Below are 26,058 nucleotides of genomic sequence, written 5' to 3'. Positions count from 1 at the left end.
GGGTTTAGGGTTAGGTGAACTAAATTCCACCACCCCCCTGCGGAGGGGATTTCATTGGGGGGGAGGGGTTGAACCCCCCCCCCCGGGCTACGCCCATGATAAATATATATATATATATTAATATATATATATATATATATATGAGTGTGCGTGTGTGTTTGTACATAGTGTTAGACTTTACATGGGGTTAGGGTTAGGTGAACTAAATCTCCACCCTTCCCCAAGCACACACACACAGTTCCGGTTCCACCAGTTGTACCATGCATCTTTTCTTTGTACAATACCTCTATCCAGGTCGCAACTATAGGAGGGTGGGGGGGAACCTAGGTGGTGAAGCCTTGATCTCAAAAACAGTACAACAATTTTTCCTAGAAATGTAGATGTATATCGCTGAGAAAAGAATTACGCGACAGCCACGCTGGGAAAGAATTAGTTTGACCGTTGTAATTTTTCAAAGTAAAAACAAAAAAGAAATAGATTTAGATTTGGCTAGAGAAGTAGATCTAGGACTAGAGCCTAAATCGGTTTCGAAGGACTATCGCGTTCTTGAGAGAACTATTACGTTTGGAGATTATGAAGTTTAATGTAAAAAAAATAATAATTGTGTAAGTAAAATGTGTACATCGTCTTCTAGGTCTACCTTTAAAGATCTATCATTGGATTACTATTAAGGGTCGTAGATCTATACATTCGCTCAATCAATACTCTTTCTCTGGGGAGGAGGGAGGGAAGTAGCTATTGTACAAAAAAAAATGTTTAACTCTTTGTTAATCTAACACTCATTATTTATTAAGACAAAATAATCGCTTGTTTGTACGTTCAGAAGGTAACAGGCATTGTGATTTATGGGGACAGATGATTTCAAGTTCATCTATTTCGACAGCTAGCCAGGGTGTCATGTGGCCAGCACAACGATCAACATATCTTTTTTTTTTCTCATCGTATGTCCGGTCGTTTAGAGTTGGATGAACTTAGGGGAGTCGTAAAAATTCAGAAGCTCAATATCCTAGTCTTTACCAGGAGTTTTACTTTTGGAGCTCAAATTCCCCTCGGTTGGAATGCCAGCCGATCATTATCTCAATTTGAAAAAAAAAACACAAAAAAAAAACTAAAAAAATGTATATCTTGTGTAAGCTTACATATACACATATAACTGGATCTGTATCTACAATTAGACGTTCTTATTTTGGCTTGGTTTTTGTCATACAGTGCACAGAAATGATCTTCTGGAATGACTTTTAAAAACATCATCGTAGGAAGGATAACACTTTTATCCGCTGTCCACCAATACGCTGTATCATTATATCTTGTAGCCTCTATGTTATCTGAAAGAATTGAAATTTAGTTTTGCTTAGACGAATAGGAAAATGAAATAGCACGATATTAGGAAGCATTGTGTGTAGCGATAATGTGTATACAGTTACTGTTTGGAGAGCTTTGTGTAGAGTTACTGTGTGGAGGGTGCTGTGTGGAAAGTTAATGTGTGGAGGGTTTCCGTGTGGGGAGGGGGGGTTGCTGTGTAGAGATTGTATGTGCAGAGGTTGTTATCTTGAGTTACAGATGTATTGTTGTTGATCTAGATCCATTACAAATTTAATTACATGACTGATCTTCTTCTAGCCAGCGTTTTACTGCTGAGCTGTCAGCTCTTTTGCAGACTGTGCCAAGGAAAGATAGCATGCTGTTTTCTTCAGTTGTTCAGCACTGCCGTACAGGGTGTTGGTTATGTTGGGCTGTAGTGGTAGTAGGGTCTGCCTTAGGTGGATTAGGAAGGGACATTCAACTAGGATATGGTTTACGGTTTCATAAGGGTGGGCGCAGTGTCTGCAAAGGAGGAGTTGTGTGGGATTTATTTTACTGAGATGATAATTTATCAGAGGTGTGTGTCCTGTCCTTAGTTGGAAGATTGTAGATTGCTCTTTGAGGGGGAGGAAGTTAATACTTTCAGTTTGTTAGGCATGTCCATTTATTTGTACATTGCTCTGCCTGTGTTTCCTGTTGCCCATTGGTTGAGCAGGAATACTCTGACTCCAAACCTCCACTTTGTGGCGATACTCCGCCATGTGGGTAACGGGGCTTGGAAATGACTAAGAATAATAATAATCTTTCCACTTGCATTTCATTTCACTAAGGCGAATAATAGTGGAGTCCCCCCTCCCTCTATGTGTTTTTTGACGGAGGTCTGGACTGCACTATTCCAGACGTAGGTATATGTCCCACTACGCTCTACTACTGGATATAAACTGGTAAATGTGATAGCATGAAGGGGCCTGGATCCAGGATGTGACAATTCCACAGGGCATACCCAGGGCACAGTCCACCTTAATCTTCTCTACTGCAAAATAGCTTCATTTGGAGAGCCCCGTTGATGGCGGAGAATTGGCCAACCCCACCTTATCCCATGGATATTCCAGTTACAGTGTCAGACCCAGGTGTTCTTTTAATTCAGTATTGGAGCAGACTGCCAGGGCCGAAAACTCCCTTAAAAAGCGGGGATTATATATAAAAAGCCTGATGAAACACCCAGCCTACATCAAATGACATGACTGATCTAAGCTAATTGATACTATAACACAAAAAGAAATGTTATATTGAGATTGAAACGACTGGATGAATGTAATAATATGTGCGTAGTGTTCAACCCTTGTAAGTATATCTTAAGCGAGGTCCAGTTGGTTAGCTATCGGTGGTACAGAAACAGAATAAAATAAAAACATTTAAAAATATATTTTTTTTTTTAAAGTGTACGTCACCAAATAATTTGACAAGAGAAGATAAGCGAGTTTTAAATTCGTCTATTGTTTTTGCAGTATGCTATTAGGGTATGACCCGCGGCCTGCGGTTCTTAGTTTGCGCATTACTGATCTAGTGCAGTTGTTCTCAGTCCGTGAACCTGAAATGGTGCACGTATGGGGTCCAAAGAAAGATGAATAGTGTATACTTTTAACATATTGTCTTCCTTCAAAGCCAGTTTATCCGATCGTATGATTTGAATGATAATCAACTCAATCTCATTGGCTGCTTCAAATGTCTATTAGGGATGCTATAACGACCAAACACACCAACTCTTCACTTGGATATTCTCGACTACGTACAGAACCGCTATGCGCGATGACAGACTCAGATCCCAGTCATAGATAAATCCATACTATTAGAAAAACAGCTTATCGTAATATATTTTTACAAATTTGAAACTTAAAACCAATGTTTGAACAAGGATACCATAAACCAGTGATTCCCAAAGTGGTCTATATAGGGATCTACGAGTACTTCCAAGGGGTCTACGATACGAAAAAGTTTGGGAACTGTCACAGTCTTAGTTGACATTGCATGATCTAAAGTTCACGTCATGTTAATAGTTTAAAAGACACGTGGAATTCCTGATGTAGAAAACAGGAAGTAGAGTGAACAAAGTTGACTTTGAGTCAAGTCAAGTCAGTAAGGTCTTGCTCCCGGTACAGGAAGGTTGGACGTTTCTTCCTGGACTGGTGTATATATATATGCATATAGCATGAAAGTCGATGGACTAGTGATTGTTGATTAATTATATTTGAGAGTTGATTTCATAATGTGCTTATTGGATATTAAGGTATTATTCGTATTTCAATGGATATCTATAGTTGAAGCTCCAGTGTCACTAGTAGTAATTGTTCTTATTGTTACCCGCTGAGATGCGGACGTGATTGATACTTTTGATACCGCTGTTATGCGGATAGAATTATTATTTCTTGACTTGTAGCACTAACAAGGAGTGCAGTATATTATTATTATGTTGTAAATAAAATCTTCATGTTGTCTGCTGAACGGACTTGAGTCAGTCGTATAGTGTTTGTCTCGTCACGTGTCTAGAGTACTTCAGGAAGTAAGAACCCAGTATTACACCATTCAATCAGTCTCTAATATTCAACGTTCATTGACATTTTTGGTAGCCAGTATGTTGTGTTCTAGACACGCACGGACTCAACTCAAACACCACTCAAGCGAAACCAGTCACAAGTATTCAAGTAGATCATCATTGAACTAACCTGAGCCTGCACGTTTTCACCAGTTGACCTGACCCGTATTTACTAGAGTCCACTTTATCATTGACCAATTCGAACTTAATATCAATAGCTTGTATATTTTAAACCTGGTCAATGCCTATTTCTCCACTTGAGATTTAGCACGGCGTGACATCACCATCGGCAGAAACCGAAGACAGTTGATACATTTGTGTGGATGAAAAACTGAAGGCGTCGCTCGAAGACAGCTGATACATTTGTGTGGGTGAAAAACTCAAGGCGTCGCTCGAAGACAGCTGATACATTTGTGTGGGTGAAAAATTCAAGGCGTCGCCTGAAGACAGATGATACATCGTTTCCACGTGAGCGCTCGTCACCAACTTTTGACACGCTCTTGCATTGTCGAGGTTTCACCTTACATTGCTATACAGCAGGTCCTCCATTTAGACCTCTGTTCACTTATGGTCATTCTAATTTTTCAGAGACTTTACATATTTGGATTATCTAAGCTGAAATTTTCCACTTAAGTACTGTTGGATTATTTGAATTATTTATACGAATGTTCAAGCACTTTTGGATTATTGATCTTTGACGTTGAAGTTGGACTAACTTGTACCTATTGGCGCTCTCCTAGTCATCGTTGTACGCAGAAGAAATAACACGTGCCTGCATTACTACACTTAACTCTTGGATTATCTTATTGGATTATTTGGATTACCTGTTGGACTTGTGTTAATTGTAAAGGTCAAGCGGAAATATTTTTTGACATTACTTGAGCATTTGAGCAATCTTATGGCATATGACTGGATTATTTTACTACTATTTTGATGCTCACATTGATGTGTATTCTCAATCGGATTACTTAGTTACCTTACCCATGGATTATTATTGAACTATTCAAGCTGTATTTGTATTTGACAAGCTACAAGAGAGGATTAATCTACATCAGTCTACAAAAGAAAGTCTGTAAGTTATAATTAAGGATTGAATATATTTATATGATTAATAAAGTACATTGATTTTGCTGTGGTATAGCAGTAATTGAAGTTGATTATATATAGAGTTAGTGATTGATAACTCTTGGAACTATATTAAATTGATTTTCATTTTTTATATTTGTTACCTTAAAGGGCGGTCGGTGTGGGTCTGTCTTATGTTTTGAGACTGAAGCGGCACAATTTATTTGTTCCGTTCCATTTCACTTCATCTGATAGGAATCTTTAGGGATTTTCTTTTTGTTCTCCTAGTCCTAATAAGGTCCGAGTAGACCAGCCTTGTTCGGTAGGGACTTCTAGATCATTTGGAAATTTTTTGTTTAGTCGTATATAGTTATGTTTGTACAATCGTAGTGTGATTTCTCTTCGTATTCATATTGTTTGTTCGTGTAAGTCTTTTATTTACACATCTGTGATTCTCCTGTCAAAGTCTTCTATTTATTGATTTCTTTTAAAGCAGACTGTATTGTTATCTGTATTGTTTTTGTGTTCGTCACTTATCCTTTAATTTATCTCTTTATTCTCTTATTAATTTATTTTTTTCATTTCATTTTTTTCACTGCACATATAACATGTCACAAAGATATATTTGAAGTAATACTATTGTGTACATATATACTATCACTTGATTTGCTTTATTATTTGAGCTCTTGTACTTATTTCTATTGATACATTTTTCATACTATGATCATATTTTGTGTTGACACATTTTTGACACAACACTCATCACTATTGATTACTCATCCATGAAATTTATTGATGCCATATTCTACATATAAATTTGATTGTATTCATACACATGACACTTCAAAAGGTAATATTTGTCCAATTTTTTTCATGTGTAAAATTTTCAAATGCACACAGTCATATTGGAACCTGAGTATGTGACACTATTTATTGAAATGTATTTTTCATTTTTTTCAAATGTACATAACCTTTGTAAATTGTATAGATTTGATTGTGACATTGATCTTCACTGATGAATTTATTTTTCCACATATCATTTTTGAAGACTATTTGAGCTTAATTCATGGCTTGAAACGATATACTTGATGACATGTAATACAAACAATGATTTTTTTAAAAGAATATTGTATTTAATTAGTAAGATCTATTTGAGCATTACTGATGGCTTGAAATATAATTGATACTGTGTAATGCAAACTGAATCTTTGAAAGAGAAGATTGTATTTAATGAGAAAATTATTGGAGCATTATTGATGGCTCGTGAAGCAATATATTTGAAGAGTGTGATGTAGACACTGATTTTTGAGGAGAAGATTGTATTTAATTTGAGAAAACTAATGGAGCATTATTAATGGCTCAAAGCAACATAAGCACTGATTTTTTAAAAGAACATTGTCAATATTTTTCATCTGATTATGTAACCATTGTCAATATTTTTCATCTGATTATGTAACCATTGTCAATATTTTTCATCTGATTATGTAACCATTGTCAATATTTTTCATTTGATTATGTAACCTGATTGGATAAACTAAGTATATTTGTATACGAGCATTTTTCATGGCTGCTCATTCCTTTGTAAAATTAATATTGAAAGCATTCTATTGATGAATTGAGAATTTACTTTGAAATTTTGTGTAAAGAAAAAACAACTTGCTTTTTCAAATAATGTTGACAACTATGAGTACTGTCTACTCTGACAATTTTTTTTGAAATATTGTAAGGTCAAATGAGACCATATATTAGTCTCATCAAAAATTTTTGATAGCATGATAAGACATGTGCAAGATGTTGTAGAACAAATTGTACATTTGTGTATATTATTTTTTCTCTCAAAAGATGTGACTATACATTTAATAGTATTATTACTTAAATTTTAAAAGATTTTTACAAAATCTTTTTTTTGAGGGAAAGGGCGTAATGTCACAGTCTTAGTTGACATTGCATGATCTAAAGTTCACGTCATGTTAATAGTTTAAAAGACACGTGGAATTCCTGATGTAGAAAACAGGAAGTAGAGTGAACAAAGTTGACTTTGAGTCAAGTCAAGTCAGTAAGGTCTTGCCCCCGGTACAGGAAGGTTGGACGTTTCTTCCTGGACTGGTGTATATATATATATATGCATATAGCATGAAAGTCGATGGACTAGTGATTGTTGATTAATTATATTTGAGAGTTGATTTCATAATGTGCTTATTGGATATTAAGGTATTATTCGTATTTCAATGGATATCTATAGTTGAAGCTCCAGTGTCACTAGTAGTAATTGTTCTTATTGTTACCCGCTGAGATGCGGACGTGATTGATACTTTTGATACCGCTGTTATGCGGATAGAATTATTATTTCTTGACTTGTAGCACTAACAAGGAGTGCAGTATATTATTATTATGTTGTAAATAAAATCTTCATGTTGTCTGCTGAACGGACTTGAGTCAGTCGTATAGTGTTTGTCTCGTCACGTGTCTAGAGTACTTCAGGAAGTAAGAACCCAGTATTACACCATTCAATCAGTCTCTAATATTCAACGATCATTGACAGGAACCACTGCCATAAACCATCTTATCTTGTTGTTTGGTGTTTGTTTTTTTTTACTTTGGGCTCCGTGTGCAAATTTTGACTGAATTAAGGGTCCAAAAAGTTTAAGAAACTCTGATCCAGTGGATTGGATTTAGATCTATGTCAAACATGGCGAATGTTTACTCACATTTATTTAAAATATTTTGTAACGAAAATAAAAATAGAGTGTGACAATAGGTTGACCAGTTTAACCTACATGTACTTATATAACATACAGTGAAAACTGGTTTACCTGAGTTGTTTACAAATATTCGTTGTTTAACAGAGATAAATTATGGGTTTTTATTTAAGGTATAGGGCCTTATGGTTTGGGGGAGGGGCATAAAACATACAGTTTGCACACTAATCTAAGGAACATTTATGCCTAATTCTATCAAGATTGGTCAAACGGTTTTCATTTCTATTTGGTACATACATACATACGTACATACATACATATATACCTGCATACATACTTACATACATACTGGGAAAAGAATGATTATACTGGGAAAAGAATGACTACACTGGGAAAAGAATGACTACACTACGAAAAGAATGACTACACTGGGAAAAGAATGACTACACTGGGAAAAAATGACTACACTACGAAAAGAATGACTGCACTACGAAAAGAATGACTACACTGGGAAAAGAATGACATCACTACGAAAAGAATGACTACACTACGAAAAGAATGACTGCACTACGAAAAGAATGACTACACTGGGAAAAGAATGACTGCACTACGAAAAGAATGACTACACTACGAAAAGAATGACTACACTGGGAAAAGAATGACTACACTGGGAAAAGAATGACTACACTACGAAAAGAATGACTAAACTGGGAAAAGAATGACTACACTGGGAAAAGAATGACTACACTACGAAAAGAATGACTACACTGGGAAAAGAATGACTACACTGGGGAAAAATGACTACACTGGGAAAAGAATGACTACACTGGGAAAAGAATGACTACACTGGGAAAAGAATGACTACACTGGGAAAAAATGACTACACTGGGAAAAGAATGACTACACTGGGAAAAGAATGACTACACTGGGAAAAGAATGACTACACTACGAAAAGAATGACTACACTGGGAAAAAATGACTGCACTGGGAAAAAATGACTGCACTGGGAAAAGAATGACTGCACTGAGAAAAGAATGACTACACTACGAAAAGAATGACTACACTGGGAAAAGAATGACTGCACTACGAAAAGAATGACTACACTGGGAAAAGAATGACTACACTAGGAAAAGAATGACTACACTGGGAAAAAAATGACTACACTAGGAAAAGAATGACTACACTGGGAAAAGAATGACTGCACTGGGAAAAGAATGACTGCACTGGGAAAAGAATGACTACACTGGGAAAAGAATGACTGCACTACGAAAAGAATGACTACACTGGGAAAAGAATGACTGCATTACGAAAAGAATGACTACACTGGGAAAAAAATGACTACAATGGGAAAAGAATGACTACACTGGGAAAAGAATGACTGCACTGGGAAAAGAATGACTACACTACGAAAAGAATGACTACACTGGGAAAAGAATGACTACACTGGGAAAAGAATGACTGCACTACGAAAAGAATGACTACACTGGGAAAAGAATGACTACACTGGGAAAAGAATGACTACACTGGGAAAAGAATGACTACACTGGGAAAAGAATGACTACAATACGAAAAGAATGACTACACTACGAAAAGAATGACTACACTGGGAAAAGAATGACTACACTGGGAAAAAAATGACTACACTGGGAAAAGAATTGCTGTGGTCACTGACTCAAAACCTGTGCTGCAGGCTTTGCAAAGCTCTGGATCGACACTGTTTTCATGGCTGCTTTCATGGGCATCACACGCTATTGCACCCCTGTGATAAAGCAGTGGGTACTGAGTCACATAGGTGTGACTGGCAACACGATTGCAGACTCCACTAGGGAGGGCAAACACCAGCCAGCGAGCAGGCTGTTACTTTTTATCATGCTCTGGCTATAATCCAAACATTAGAAACGGAAAGTAGTTTCTTATCTTATACAATACAGACGTTACTTCAAAAAAGAAGATGATTACGTCCTACGCGTCATGCATTTAGTTATGCATATTAACCAATGACCTAAACTCCGCCAAGTCACAAGTTTGAGTGCTAGGACAAGTCCCAAAAAGCCCGTGAAGTCTGGAAGCGCATGAGGTTCCCTGACTTTCCAGTGGTGCAGGCAGTCCAGGCCTGAGCAAGCTATTATAATAGTGAGCTCATATTTCTCATGGCTATAGAGAAACTTTGACTCATGGTGCCCCCGCTGCGGGGAAGAAGAGGAAACCGCGCCTCATATTCTTTTTATCTTCCCCGAACTTTTTGATCTCCGTTTCAACAGGTATGGGAGACCAAAATTATCGATCTGTATGGTGACATGTATGCCCTACGCAAAACAGCAGGGTTTCGGTCCAGGGCTTTTGCAAGAGAGGATTAGAGCTTCTCAAGCCCTCACTCAAATCCAGTTTGATGATGATGGCGTTTCTCATAGTTTTTTACTTTTTTCTCTTAAGAGTTTCTTTTTTATTTTTCTATTTTTAGAGTTTCTTTGTTTTAATAATTTTTTTTAGAGTTTTCTCTTGTTCTATCATTTGGGCTTTTTCTCTATTTTGACGATTTACTCTTTTTTTGATCTATAGTTTCTCTTTTTATTTAGAGTTTTATCTTCAATATTTAGAGTTACATTTTTCTATCTTTACATACATATTAAAATGTTCTAAAGATTTAAAAAATAACACTAATTTTTTTATCTTGTAAGACCTCATTATAAAGTGATTAGAGACAGGGTTACTACTAGATATTGCTATAACTTAGCCAAATAACCTCAACGAAAGGATTATATAATAATAAAACGCAATGTTTAATAATCAAAAAAGAAACTAGATCTAGAACTACACTAATCACATCACAAGCGTCCTTGTTTTTATCTCTAATCATCGGCCATCTGACTTCCTCTCTTATTTCATGTCTGTCCTATGTCTCATGGTGCGCAGTCTCACACCTAATGACAGCGTGCATTGTAGAGTCATAACAATATTGTAAAAAAAAAAACCACTAAAATTCAAAGGCTATATCACAAAGTCTTTGTGGCTTGCAATGACCTTCTTTCAGGGAACAGCACCAGTAAAAAAGTAGAAGAGGCAGACAGAGAAAGCGATAGGAAGACATCATAAAAGGGGTGCTTTCCAAGACAAAAGACATGGAGGTATGGAGAAAGACTGTCGACAAATTTTGTGCAGTCCCCCAATGGTTCAACAGACTAAGTGATGGATAAAGGTGGTGAAAGAATTGGTTATCTAAATATCTTACATAATCCGCGTATCCCAGAGCAGTTATCTCTGATTTGCAAAAGCTGTTCAATCGTGGTTGGGTTAGATTTGACACGTGTTGGATCCTCACAGCTTTCCTGGAATTGATAGAGAATTTTCGTCCAATAAAAACATGAACCAGTTCAATGTCAAAAGCTTTTTTTAAGGGCTAAAATCGACTTTTCACGACTTCATAATATATATATATATATATATATATATATATATATATATATATATATATATATATATATATATATATATATATATATATATATATATATATATATATATATACTGGAAATTTTAAAAAAAAAATATGGTACATATTTCAATTAGAGCAGTGCTGATAATTTTCAGCACAAAAAAAAAATACGTTGGCGACCTTTCTCTTGAGAGCAATGGGGTTTAGGGTTTAGGGGAGTGACGTTCGCTCCCCCAGCGGGGTTCGAGGCGAAGCCATGACGCCAAGCGTTTTCTTGCATTCTTTACAACAGAAATTCATTCTCCTGACATATTGTTATAAATCTGGTGGTGGCACAGATGGGGGTAGTGGTATGTGTGTAGTCAGCCGACGCGAATCGCCCCAGGCCAGCGCTAGACGAACCATGTCAGCATGATGGTTCGGGAAGGATCGGCGTCGTGAACAGAGCTCAGGAGCGTCAGGAGGAAAATAAAGTAACGCGTGAAGCAATGATCGATAAGTAAATGTGACTGACATTTGAGGCTGAAGTATATCTTATTATCTTTATAGGACGTTTTTTCGTATTAGTATCATCATGATAAGCGAGACCTCTTGCGGAACTCTAAGTCAAAGCTCTGAACAAATTAATTTCGAAAGAGTGAGGAGAAATACAGTGTCAGTGGATCAATTAGATTCTACTCTACATTTTGTGTATATTTAGAATCTAAGTATAAATTGTGAATTATAGTCCCAAAATTATTTAAACAATAGAAGCATCTCTGATTGAGTAATGGTTCGGAAAAAATATTTTAGTTCAAAACTCATATGACATGTTACTCGTATAGGCCTACTTAAAATTCTATATCTCCCTTAACAAAGTACTTTTAAAATAATTATGGCTAATTCATGCGTAATTACACAAAGTCTGTCGCCATACTTGAATATTACGTTTGAACAATCATGTTTTTTGTATGAAAGGGGGATAAGTGGTGTGGTGAAAACGAGGACCATGTAAAAGTCATCTCCCCATTGCATAATTATAACTAATGATTACATTGGACATTAAAGAATAGGGGGCGACTCGACATAAGAATTTAGCTTATATTATATAGATATTCAACTAATTTTGTCCATATACTATGATTTCTGCATAACATTAGACCACCCCTCCCCCAATCCAAGGGTTAGGGTGAGTACAGCAGTAGATGCAATACCCCCTCCCCCAATCCAAGGGTAAGGGTGAGTACAGCAGTAGATGCAATACCCCCTCCCCCAATCCAAGGGTTAGGGTGAGTACAGCAGTAGATGCAATACCCCCTCCCCAATCCAAGGGTTAGGGTGAGTACAGCAGTAGATGCAATACCCCCTCCCCCAATCCAAGGGTTAGGGTGAGTACAGCAGTAGATGCAATACCCCCTCCCCCAATCCAAGGGTTAGGGTGAGTACAGCAGTAGATGCAATACCCCCTCCCCCAATCCAAGGGTTAGAGTGAGTACAGCAGTAGATGCAATACCTCCTCCCCCAATCCAAGGGTTATGGTGCATACAGCAGTAGATGCAATACCCCCTCCCCCAATCCAAGGGTTAGAGTGAGTACAGCAGTAGATGCAAGAACTCCTCCCCCAATCCAAGGGTTAGAGTGAGTACAGCAGTAGATGCAATACCTCCTCCCCCAATCCAAGGGTTAGAGTGAGTACAGCAGTAGATGCAATACCTCCTCCCCCAATCCAAGGGTTAGGGTGAGAACAGCAGTAGATGCAATACCTCCTCCCCCAATCCAAGGGTTAGGGTGAGTACAGCAGTAGATGCAATACCTCCTCCCCCAATCCAAGGGTTAGAGTGAGTACAGCAGTAGATGCAATACCTCCTCCCCCAATCCAAGGGTTAGGGTGAGTACAGCAGAAGATGCAATACCCCCTCCCCCAATCCAAGGGTTAGAGTGAGTACAGCAGTAGATGCAAGAACTCCTCCCCCAATCCAAGGGTTAGAGTTAGCACTGCAGTAGATGCAATACCCCCTCCCCCAATCAAAGGGTTAGGGTGAGTACAGCAGTAGATGCAATACCCCCTCCCCCAATCCAAGGGTTAGGGTGAGTACAGCAGTAGATGCAATACCTCCTCCCCCAATCAAAGGGTTAGGGTGCATACAGCAGTAGATGCAATACCCCCTCCCCCAATCCAAGGGTTAGGGTGAGTACAGCAGTAGATGCAATATCCCCTCCCCCTTTTTCATGCCACCGAATCGTCCAAAAACAAGAGAGGAGCGACACAATATATAACAATTATATTGTATAGAGGTTCAACTAATTGTAATCACAAACAGTGATTTCTGAAGGAATATGGGATTCCCCCTCCCCACACACACTCAAAGGGGCCCAAGGAATCGGCCTTCGTAGCAGAGGGGGGCGACGTAAATTACAGACTGGTTTAAAATATCAATCAGTAGCTTATATCGTTTTCAACTAATTCTGTTCACAAACTGCGATTCGTAAAAAAAAAATAAAAAAAAAACACTGGACCGACACCCTCTTCATCAGCACAAATTGTTTAACATATTTAAGGGGGTGGGGGCGGCATAATCTAAAATTGGTTCAATATAAATAATCAGTATATATTATTAACACGAGTGATGAATTGTTATACAAACTGTGGGATTTCTCTACTGAAGTTCGCCCCCCCCCCAACAGCCCTCCCCCTCCGCCAGTAGTTAAAACCAAGGTGCCATGCAGTGGGCGCTACCCATGTGTGGGCGCTTCCCTTTGTAATTTTTTTAAATAGCCCTACAAAGTTTATATCAAGAGACTTTTTCTGTTTGTCTGGCAAAATGTTTGCACACGTTGTTTCTCCCACATCCAGTCTCAGATCAAGTGAACTTTTGGCACAATAATAATTTTTTTACCAGACAACATAACAATCAATATAAAACAAGAATATGTATTTTTTAAAATATTTTTTTAGACTTTACCTCCGTTATTTAAACTTCAAATATAATAAAATAATTTTATAACATTTTTAAAAAATATTTGGTTTAATCTGGGTATCGTACCCGTAACACCACCAGCGGCTAAAAATACGCATTATCTGATTTGGCCAGCGATTTTTTATTGATATGTTCATTGTATAGTTTTCTACATCTAACACAAGACCTAACGTCACGTTGGAGACGTTTTTGAGCTCAGAGTTCAAGTTCCTGAATCCAGGTTCCATTAATTTCTGACTTGAAGAGATGTATTGTAAAAATAAACTAATAAATTAACTATTGATAGTATCTTATTTGGTATTTCAAACTAAGGAAAGAAATCGTACTTGATTGAAATGGTGGTATAAGCTGAATTAGTCCCCTTTTCAGGTGAACGCTCTAAATTGGAAAATACAATATATAACTATAATATCTCCTCTAGTCAAAAGTAACTCACTAGCAGAATGGTTAGCAAGTCGGCCCGAAGAGGCGTGAGCCTCGAGCTCGATTTCAGGTCGTTTTCCCCTCACCTTTTTTTTAATGCTTTTCAAAAACCAATTACGTGGACATCCCCGTCTTTCTCCCCCCTCCCCCCCCCCCCACCATTATCCCAACTGGTCCAGAGAAGTGATAGGATTATAGCGTATTGAAAAAGCTAAAAGCGTGAAATAGAGATAAACAAAAACAATTGATAAAAATATTATTAATCGCACAGATTTATTGTTGCTGGTCTAGATTTAATTACTTGACTGATCGAAACTAATTGATACAATTACTCTTTGCATAGTTTTTTTTTAAAAGTATTTTATATGTTTTGCTTAGTTTATTTTTAAAATCTTTTTAGCTCTCTTGTAAATGTTTTTCTCAGTTTCCTAAATTTTTAGCGGCCCCCGAAAGGGGAAAAGACGCTATTAGTTTTGTGCGAAATGTCTGTCCGTCTGTCCGTCCGTCCCGTTTAGACCTCGTAAACTAGAAAAGATATTAAAAATCCAACATTACAATATTTTAGACCATTCAAAGTTCTGATGCAACGGCTACTTTTTTGGTCTGAAAGCGAAAAATCTAATTTTTAAAATAACTTATGCAAGCAGTTTTTTAAAGAGAAAAAGCTAATTAGTATGCATTATAACTTAGACCTAATCTAAAACGAAAAGTAATTTTGTAAATTGCATTTTCTTGAATTTGTTTAGCGATAGTACACGTACAGGAACATAAAAGGTTGAGTCTTGTCAAAATAATTACATCAATTATAAGACTTCAGTTAGGCTAGGAGAGGTGCGGTAGCTGAGCGGTAATGCGCCTGGCTTCCGAACCGGGAGTCCCGGGTTCGAATCCTGGTGAAGACTGGGATTTTCAACTTCGAAATTCTTGGGCGCATCTGAGTCCACCCAGACCTGACATTAGTTGGGGAAAAGTAAAGGCGGTTGGTCGTTGTGCTGGCTACATGACTCCCTCGTTAACCGTGGGCCACAAAAACGATGAACTTTACATCATCTACCCTATAGACCACAAGGTCTGAAAGGGGAACTAGTTAGGCCAGGTTCACATCTAACTTTGCATTCACTTGCACCTATCCTTTGATCTGCTGGACCGTTGGGGCACTACACAAGATCTGTCAACATTTTTCTCCATTCTTATCTCTCATTTGTCTTTGATATAATTTCATTCGGATGTTCTTTCGGAAAATATTGAAGCCTGCCTGGGTGGACCACTTCGGGGGCCGATTTTGAGTTTGTGTTTCCACACAAACTGTCTTTGTAACCTTGTTTTATTTTTATTTCTTTTGCCAATGATTTTTGTTTTAGAAGTGCAATTGAGTTAATTCTTACCTCTACATACGAGCCATTAATATAACTCCTAACAAATTTGATGCACATGTCATCTACATAACAACAGTTTGCCGCTAGGAGCATCTCTGTGGAGTTGACAAGACAGAGCAAATAAAAGTGAAACTGAAAATGGTAGAGAATCCATCGTTCACACCAACTGGCCATTACCGGGCATACCTTTCCCTACCCGCATGTTTCAACAATTCTTGACATTTCAAGGTGCGACTTATATTCACGTGCTGGAGAATAGTTCATCGCTCGCCCCCTCCCCCTCGTCTTTAACTTCCTCAGGGCCGGTCCTACAGATTGCGGGGCGATACATTCTATCCCTTTTTATTCTCCCTATTTCTTATTGCAATGGTTCCCAAAGTGTGGTTGGCGGACCCTGAGACGACCGTAGGGGCTTCACAGAAAAAAGTTGTATACAATTATATATTTTTTTCGCCAGACGCTAGTTTAATTCTATCGGATAATAATCAACTGGTCCTTCACTACTGTTTAATATGATTTATACAAGCAATTATTTGACTATTGTTGGTGGAGCTTGGCAAAACAACAATGATTAATAACAATCTGACAATATAATAATTGTACAAACGAATCTAAGTTATTCTTTCCATTCCTCTGATTTTTCACGCCATTGAAAGGAGTAGGTCAAGCCTCGTTTTAAACTTTTCGACCGATTCCCTGATATACCGACATCAGTCTGCTCAGAGGTAATTCGTGTTAGTTCAATTGTTTTTCGCAGGCCCATCTCACTTAGCTTATGGTTCGAGAGGCCAAGTGCGATTGAACTTGGCTTGGCTTGGCTACCTAGAAGGGGGCTCGAGGTTCGACACTCGGGCACAGTTGTGTTTACTGAGCGCCTAATGACACGGAAAACCAACTCCTAGATACCCCCTCCCCCCCCCCCACTGGCTAAACAAATGAGATTGGACCAAAAGCGCTCTGAGCATGCTATAAGCATGAAAGTAGCGCTATATAAAAGCTATAATAATAATAATAATAATAAATAGTCGAAGCGTAAACAGACATCAGAGTACGAGCAAGAGTGTAATGGAAATAGTGACTTTGAACTGAGACATGAGGTCGTAATAGAGGCCGTACCACATAAGGCAAAACTACGTAAATATACTCCTGAATAATTCCAATTTGGATTTCTACATTACAAAGTTCAACAGTGATTAGCCAATATGTGTCAGATGTTTCCAGTGCGTTGTCGCATAAAAATGTGAAATTCGCCAAACTAAACAATTCAAACTAAACCTTCAACAATTTGTCTTGATTCATAATGAGCTAACAAAAACAAACCCGTAGATTATTTGAAACGTAAAGCTAAAGGCAATGCAAATAGAAAAGGTTGTAACTAGTGTTTGTTTTACGTCGCCCCCCCCCCCTCCCTTCTGCTATGAAGGCCGATTCCGTGGGGTGGGCGGAGCGTTGTCGATTACATTTAAACACTTTTGGTGTCTGTGGGGGGGAGGTTCCCATATTCCTGCAGAAATCATTGTTTGTGATTAGAATTTGTTGAACCTCTATGTAACATAATTGGATAGTCTAAATGATTCTTAGCTTGTTTACCCTTGTATTGTATGTAACTCATTTTCCATTTCCCATTAAGTAAACTTGTAGACCCCCCCCCTCTCTCTCTCTCTCCGACCTTTTATTTGTTCTCTTCCCCATTAGCATTCATCATGTTCACCAATGTTACTATACCATGATGAAAAGACGTAGAAATATATTCTTTCGACACATTATGTAGCTATTGACGCTTTCACTAATTCGATTACCCCCCTTGACCACATTTACATTGTATCGCACAGCAAACATTCTTAGTTCCTCCATTGCTTATTTTGAATTCGGTAATGTTATGTCCCTTGTTTTGTTCTTGTATGTATGTAGTTGTTATGAACAGACTCTTTAAGTAATTCTATTTGGTCATTGTCTCCCCTGTTTGTAAGCACAAACAATCTTATCACTATGAAAAAGCACTTCAGTTGAGGGCATTGATAAGATGTGTGGAGGTATAGGTTCTAATCCCAGCCTCCCTTAGGTGTCGGCCTACTCGCCACTACGTCTATGCCTACTTGATAGCGCGGGATACTACTTAGCATTACCTACGACCAGTGGCGGACTGGGTGTTAAAATCGGCCCGGGCATTTCTATACAATCTGGCAAACAAATTGTGTATCATATGATGGACATCCTATTCAAGATCTACCTGCCCTCAAAATCATTCTGTTAAGTTTGATAATGTGTCGATAACTGAACGCATGCATACAATAAACTCTGTATCTTTTTAAGAAATATAGTAGGCCTTAATGTTGCTTTTCAAGCGCTAAAAGTGTGGCCCTAAAAGAATGAAGTCACTAGTAGCAGTGTCTACGGATGTAGACTATTACATTATTTCGGAAAATGTGTAAGCTTAAATTAGCATTACACTGTAGAGACACGACGCTCAGAGGGACTTGCCACAGCTGCCTATGTGGTACTGCTCACTACAGATACTACGATTGCAAACTTGCTGCTTCCTATTGATAATACTGCCCATGGGAGTAGCCAGGGGGGTGATCGGAATTTAGTGACTGATTTTTTGCTTTGATTTTGTTTATTTTAGGTGAGATTTTAATACTAAACTATCACTTGCCCTAGCACAGCAAAGGAGGTTTTGAGTTTAAAACCCCCTACCAGGGGTTTTTTAGTTTAAAACCCCTACCAGGGGGGGTTGAGCTTAAAACCTCCCCTACCAGGGGTTTTCACAGTTAAATTTCCCTCTTCTATAACACAAAAAAAAATGCAAACGACAATCCCCCGCCCCCTCTTCATTAGGGTTTGAAGCTGGAAAAATACCTCTTCAATACTCGGTATATAAAAACGCAAATTACGCAAATTTTATGAGTGTAGCTAAATGGTTTTTGACTCAGTTTTGAGTTTGAACCCCCCTCCAGTGGAGTTTAAAGCTAAAAAATACCTCTTCAATATTAAAAAAAAAAAGAAAATTACAAACTCAGAAATATATGAGCGTAGCCTAAGGGGTTTTGAAGCTAAAAAATACATCTTCAATGTAAGAAAAAAGCAAATTACGCACTCAAAATACTATGAGCGTTGCCCAAAAAAGTTTTGAGTTTAATCCCCCCTTCAAAGTGGTTTGATGCTAAAAAATACCTCTTCAATATAAAAAAAAAAGCAAATTACACACTAAAATTATTTGAGCGTAGCCAAGACAATTAAGGGTTTTGAATTTAAATCCCTCTCCTACAGATGGCTTTTTAAAAGTTTAAAACCCCTCCAGATGGTTTTGAGTTTAAAATCCCCCTAAAGAGCGTTTTAAAGTGGAATACCTCTATCTTCAATATTATTCTAAAGCAAACTACAGTTACTAAATTCTATGACCGTAGCTAAATGAGGTTTTGAATTTAAAACTAACTCCAGATATTTTTTAGTTTAAGACCCCAAAAGATGACTTTGACGATAAAACTTTACTTTTCGATATAAAATCTAAAGCAAACTACAGTCACTTAATTCCTAGAGCGTATTCAAGAGAGGTTACACATTTCTATCAGTGGCGGGGCTCAATTAATAAAGTGAAGTGAATAGTCCTCTTCCGAAATTGAAAACACTAAATGTGGCTCATCAAAGATGGCTAAGACAGATTTTAGGAGTCAGTTATAGAGATCGGGTCTAAATCAAGGAAATCCTATGACGAACTGGGAGTCGACCCCTAAGTAATGTTGTGACAGAGCGACGCATGAGGTTTGCGAGACATGTTCTCCGACAAAATGAATTACGCATAAGAAGAGTTGCGATGACATCCTAGTACAATTTGGCGCCACACATTCATGGAGGTCCTCAGAGCAGGTGGGATGAGGCCTCAGACATTACCAGTGACAGATTTTTGTGGAAACAGCTTGACGGCGAATGCGCCAAACGGCGCGGGAGGGTCTAAGTCAGTAAGAATAGCACATTAGGTTTTTGAAATAAAACTTTTTAATAGCAGGAAAATGCACTGTAGATACCTCAGAATATGCATTTTGTTAGCTTTCAATATCAGAAATAGTGCTTGGCGGCGGGGCTCCGCCCCGCGCTGGGGGAGCTCCTAGCGCTCCCCCAGACCCCCTTGCTGGCAATAGCGGGGAGTCTACAATTTTCCCACTAACTCCAGGAAGAGTCTATTCTAGGGCACAATAAGCGTCTTCCTAAAGAATGATGGGTCAGAATATAATAAAGATTATATATACACACACACATACATACATATAAATATATTTTTTTCGCGGAGGGGGGGGGGCGGCGGGGGTTCAAACCCCCCCCCGAAAAAAATCCTGGCTACGCCCATGATACTGCCCATGGTAGATCAGTTCTACCTGCAGTACTCCTCGTGCCCATGGTAACAGGCCACCTACACTACTGTGCCCACAACCGACCCTGATGACTTTGGATTGACACTCCAACACAAATACGGAGTCACCGGCGACCCTCTACCCGTTAGTGCGACACCTCCAACTGCAAACCCTACACCAAGGGGAACAGCCAGCTAGCACGTCAACAGGACTCTACGATAAGATAAGATTTAAGTGACGCACTCTCTATCATGTGTGCTAAGAGTGATAAAACATTTACACTAAGGGAAAGATGCACCCCCCCCCGCACATTTTCTTAGCTGTGTGAAAAAAACATTTCACTGTAAATTTTAATGTGTGTATCTTAACTTTATAGTCTGTGTATTTCGTGCTTGTTTCCGATGTCTCTTTGATGACCCAGCACTTTCACACAAGCATCCTCTAGTGGACCTCTAGACACCAGACAAGCCACACATTCAAACAATACACACGGGTTGTCACAATCGTCACGCTCAAAGTCTCATTTTTGGGGCTCTGGATTTTCTAATAAAAATAATACGGTTAAATAACGACTCTAAAGTGCTAGTAGGATGTCGTGTGGCTACTTAGTTGTAGCAGTGGCTACAACGTTGTCTACTAATAGTTTATTCGTAGTTTTAAACGCTAAAATAAACCAGATACAAAGACATAAATGGTTGTTGTTTTTTTATTTTAAACTCCTCGGGTTCCTGTTAAAACCCAACAATTTTCTGTACGATCGTTCCAATATGAGGTTTAGTCAACGATCATCCGCAATGGTCAGAGAAACAGCGTACTTGTACATCTTTTTTTTTTCAACATAGTCTACTAGCTATTTAATGCACCTGGTTCAACATAGTCACCTTGCTATTTAATGCACCTGATTCAACATAGTCACCTTGCTATTTAATGCACCTGATTCAACATAGTCACCTTGCTATTTAATGCACCTGATTCAAGATAGTCTCCTTGCTATTTAATGCACCTGATTCAAGATAGTCTCCTTGCTATTTAATGCACCTGATTCAACATAGTCTCCTTGCTATTTAATGCACATGGTTCAACATAGTCTCCTTGCTATTTAATGCACCTGATTCAAGATAGTCTCCTTGCTATTTAATGCACCTGGTTCAACATAGTCTCCTTGCTATTTAAAGCACCTGGTTCAACATAGTCTCCTTGCTATTTAATGCACCTGGTTCAACATAGTCTCCTTGCTATTTAATGCATCTGGTTCAACATAGTCTCCTTGCTATTTAAAGCACTTGGTTCAACATAGTCCTCTTGCTTTTCAATACACTTGGTTCAACTTAGTCCAATTGTTTTTTGATGCTCTTGGTTTAACATGGTTCCATCACTTTTCAATGCAATTTGTTCATCGTTGCACTTCCTAAATCTTTCTGAAGCCCTCATAATAGATTTTTGGTTGACCTCCCACCACTTCTTTAACTGATTCAGAAGTTATTCTACAGCCCCTTTATGACTCATTTAAGTGGACCAGACAAGTAGAAGACCAATGAGGCATTGTCAGAACAATTTGTACGATTAGCCAGTACTTCCTAGTGTTCAACGAATATCGGTCTCCGGTAAAACCTTCGGAACAAACAAATATATCACCGAACGTTTTTCTTTTGCTGTGCAGAGAACGGAGAAGCGATTGTTTAACGACACGGCAGACACAATGGAACTAACCCAAGAAGAACTAACCAGTGCAGACATAACAACTAAATCACGCATGCGTCATCCATGCTTCCCGACAGAACTACCAAACATAAAGAAACATAACCAGATAATTGCAAATTTACTTTCGTATTATTGATTTATATTAATGGCATAGAAGAAGTTGGAAACGAAGCCGTCTTTTAACAAATTAGCAAAGGCGTTATCCCAACGGCGACCCACGCTTAGGAGACACGGAATAAAGTCATGAAGATCTAAAGCAAAGAAATACTCAGCCGAAAAGTCACGTGATCTCTTGGCGATTAGTTGACCAAACGCAGTTTGAAATTCAATGGACATATCCACAGACAGTAAGAAACGCGTTTCCCATCCCCCTTCTTAGACCCAAACATCGTGGTCACAAGATAACTTGAGGCTGTGGACCTCGATGGGTGACCAATATTTGTGGACAGTGCTTGCCACGTATGCAATTAATAGCGTGGTACAATATAGGTGTAAGTTTTAGGATTTGGTAAACAATGTCGATTCCTGTTTTGAAAATACAGACATCTGATAGATAGCCTTATATATTTTTTGTACGCTTTTAAACCATTTATTTACAAGAATTTTCCCTCATTATAAAACCTTTAAGAACGACCAGGTTGTATGATACAAACATTTTCATATTTTGTCGTTTTGTCAACTTTCTCTCTATGCTTCCCAGCTGAAAATATAAACATGTAGGAATGTTTCTAGTTCTTTGTTTTATAACCGTATGCCTCCACCTTCGCTACCACACATGATTTGAATTAGACAAAACAAAACAAACATAACAAAAGTGTACACACCATTCTCTTCTCCATGTATCAGTTTGTAGTCGTTGTTCATGAAAAAAATAATGACCGCACAGTAGCCTGTCCATTCAAATAATAACTTGTATGACCGCCACATTCTAGACAAGAAAAAAAAATGCTTTTTCTAAAAACAAAACTTATGCTAATTGTAAATTGTATCAATTATTTTGAATTAATCATGTAATTAATTTGTAATCGATCTAAACTAACAATAATAAATACGTGTGATTAGAAATAGTTTCAACAATTATTAATTTAATCTAGCGCTGTTTCATGCTCATAGCCTACCCAATGACTTATGGTCCAATCACAGTGGGAATTTGTTTTTAGGAGGGAAGTTTCCGTGCTTACTTTTGAAAAGCTTTTTTTTTTAAGTTCTTCGTTTTGAGGTCTAGGACCTCCTCATTTCATCACACTAGCCACAGAGCCACCCAAGTGCTCTATAGGGCAGATGATTTCATCTGTTTCTGTGACCTACGGTTAACGATGGTGTCATGTAGCCTGCACAACGACCAACCGCCTTTAATTTCCCAACAAATGTCAGATATCCCTTACAGCTGGGTTGCTTGGTTACAGAAAAGAGGGAATCGAGTTCCAATCCCGATGCTGAGCAAGCAACTTTACATTTGATTGAGCTGACTTGTGTTTCTAAGAGCCCAGAGGCAGGTCATGCGTACATTATACGGGATATACAAGATAACACTTGTTACAACCTGCGCGGCCTCAACTCGAACTCCAACGTCTTGGACTACGAGCCATCCGTCATAGTGGGACATGTGACTGAAAGGCTTTACGACGGTTTGGCTACCTAGCGAGAGGGCTAGAGTTCAAATCCCGACTGGAGCTGAGTTATTTGCTAATCGCCTTATACCCCCTCTCCTTACTGTCCCACAAAAGAAAGCGTACTGAGCAAACTGTAAGCATGAAACTTGTGCTATAGAAAAGCCATTTATTTAAATTAGTTTGAATCTTTCTTTTAAAAAAAAAAAGATATTCCGACAGGCAAATGGAGGCGAGCTTACGTGGGCCTAGATTTTCAAAAGTCTTCAACTCAGCTCTTACGACAATGGCGAGGAAGATACGATAGGACAGCGTATAAGACTTACAAAGATATAGACCATTGGCTAAGACATAATGTGTGGGGGTGTCACACAATAAGGAGGATTGGTAGGTGCACATTATTATTATTATTTCATATAGCAAGTCTCCTATCGTGTGCTCAATGTGGTCTAATTTTTTGTGAACATCTTGTACAAGGTTTCCAGGTTGCATTTAGGAGCTCAGAAAATACAGCTCAGCTCGATTCATATTTTAACTCAAGCCCTCTTTTATCTTATCTTATCTTATATAATACAGACGTTATTTAAAAAAAAAGATGATTACGTCCTACGCGTCATGCATTCAGTCATGCATATTAACCAATGACCTACATTCTGACAAGTTTTAATAAGATAATGTAGTCTGCAATTTAATCCCACAAGTCACGCTGACATCAATGAACAAATGAATACCAAGGTTATGGACCAATGTTAAACTATAGAGTTTGTATGGACCAATGCTTGGGAAGCTAATGACCGATTTCCTAATAAATTTAATAATGAGCAGTAATAGTGTCCTTTTAGGCTTTTATCTAGATTTAGTATCTAAATTCTTTTATCAGAATTTAAGAAAAATTATTGTACCTGATAATCTAGATTCAGACTACTCTAGTATGCTTCAGCATCAAAGACGAATAATCTAGATTTATATCTGGTTTATAAACACAAATAAATCAATTAGATATAATAAATATATTTTATAATGTATGCTTGTTATTGTCAATTAAGTTTTGTTTACATTTTTATTTTGTGCCTTTTTTTTTAAAGTAAGAAATTTAATTTTTTAATCTGCTCTTTTGATTTCCTTTCATTAATCATATCGTAACGCAATTATTTTCTACTTAATTTGGTGTGTAGCGAGTAGAACCATTTTCCTTAAATACCAGCTTAGGCGCCAACTTGCCTTAGCTGACAGAAGAGAGCACCTGGTTGCATGCGGCCTCAGAACGAGACAGCTGGAGGTCACTCACAAAGGTCGCAGGATACACATTTGAGACAAAAAGAAAATCCGCTGCCGACGAAAGACGCAGACGGCAAAAAGAAGATTTTAATCGACCACCGGCGGACAATGGTTATGCTTGCCCTGGATGTGACAAAATATATAGGTCACAGCTGGGTCTGCTTATACGGGTATACTGCATTCCTCAATAATCTTCGGGCTCGAAGACAAGTTTTATTACAGGGGTTATATGGTTAAGATTTATCGCACGCCGTGGTTCAATTATAATTGACTATAATTAATAATATGCCATGTTATTGAAGGTAACGTTTTCATTCTGTAGTAGCCCATAAGAAACGGACATCGAATGTTAAAAAGAATTTTTTGAAAAAAAAAATATGTGGCGATTTTTTTTACAGTGTTTCTACTTCAATAGTTCAAGTTTTACTTCATACAAGAATTGAAAAAACCCTATGGAGTTCTATCTCCAAATCTATGCATTGACGAGTTTCTGTTGTGCAAACTTGAAACGTCTAGGCCTGAGAAAGTTAGTTCCTCTGTGGACAAGTATCAAATCTCTTTGGAAACAAAAATGTTGTCTGCGCAGATGATGCAAATATGTTATTCTTGATTTCAACCTTTAGTACAAAATGAGAGATCAAAAGTCATCAGAACTCATTATATGATTTATCGACATCTATAAGTAACGAAAGTACTGCCTCAAGAATGACAAACATTTTTGTAAAAATTCACAAGGGTAAAATGCAATATGCCTTGATTTGTCACACACAAAAAAATCAGTTCCTTCAAAATGGAACTTTTGCTTTGGCTAATAAATATGCAGAAAAAAAAAAGTTTACATGTTTGCAACTTTATCTACTCGATATGAGGAAATGGTTATTGAGCGTGAGAAAACGGATGATAGAATAATTCCTGTTGAAAGCACATTGGCGCATGCTTGAGGACGACACTTCATCATTCGTTCCAAATCTACCCACCATGCAGTTCAAATTTCCCAGAAGTCCATTCACAGTCAAAGTTGAACAATTTCCCTGAGACTTCACAATGTTTATTGAACTCATTAATAGTGATAAAGCGAAAATGATATTTCTTCATAGTCATTGACACAATTGTAGATCAAGTGTTTGTTTCGTAGGCCTACTTGTTGCGCCTATTCTTCTATTTCCTTGAACAATCTTTTGCAAAACATGGCTTTCTAGAAGTAGACTTGATGCAAAAATGACATTCGTTGTGATTTTGTCTCAAAAGCATGCACCATAAAATATGATGAAT

At 37.9% G+C, this 26,058-nt stretch overlaps 1 protein-coding gene across 2 annotated transcripts in view; it reads right to left on the bottom strand.

Annotated features, from left to right (window-relative positions):
• Window positions 1-24,542, bottom strand: part of LOC106051182 (uncharacterized) — a 57,259-nt gene extending 32,717 nt beyond the window's left edge. For both annotated transcript variants that reach the window (XM_056011539.1, XM_056011540.1), the window contains exons 1-5: window positions 24,411-24,542; window positions 22,723-22,826; window positions 15,858-15,943; window positions 10,889-10,985; window positions 1,140-1,325 (exon numbers count right to left, since the gene is read on the bottom strand). In XM_056011539.1, the coding sequence (XP_055867514.1) occupies window positions 1,140-1,325; window positions 10,889-10,985; window positions 15,858-15,943; window positions 22,723-22,825 (472 nt within the window). In that variant the 5' untranslated portion in view covers window position 22,826; window positions 24,411-24,542. The remainder of the gene's footprint in view (window positions 1-1,139; window positions 1,326-10,888; window positions 10,986-15,857; window positions 15,944-22,722; window positions 22,827-24,410) is intronic.
• Between the last annotated feature and the right edge of the window lie 1,516 nt (window positions 24,543-26,058).

The sequence above is a fragment of the Biomphalaria glabrata genome, chromosome 14 (assembly GCF_947242115.1).
Source record: "Biomphalaria glabrata chromosome 14, xgBioGlab47.1, whole genome shotgun sequence".
Lineage (NCBI taxonomy): Eukaryota > Metazoa > Mollusca > Gastropoda > Planorbidae > Biomphalaria > Biomphalaria glabrata.
Note: the sequence above shows the minus strand (reverse complement) of the source record. Positions and strands in the feature narration are given on the sequence as shown.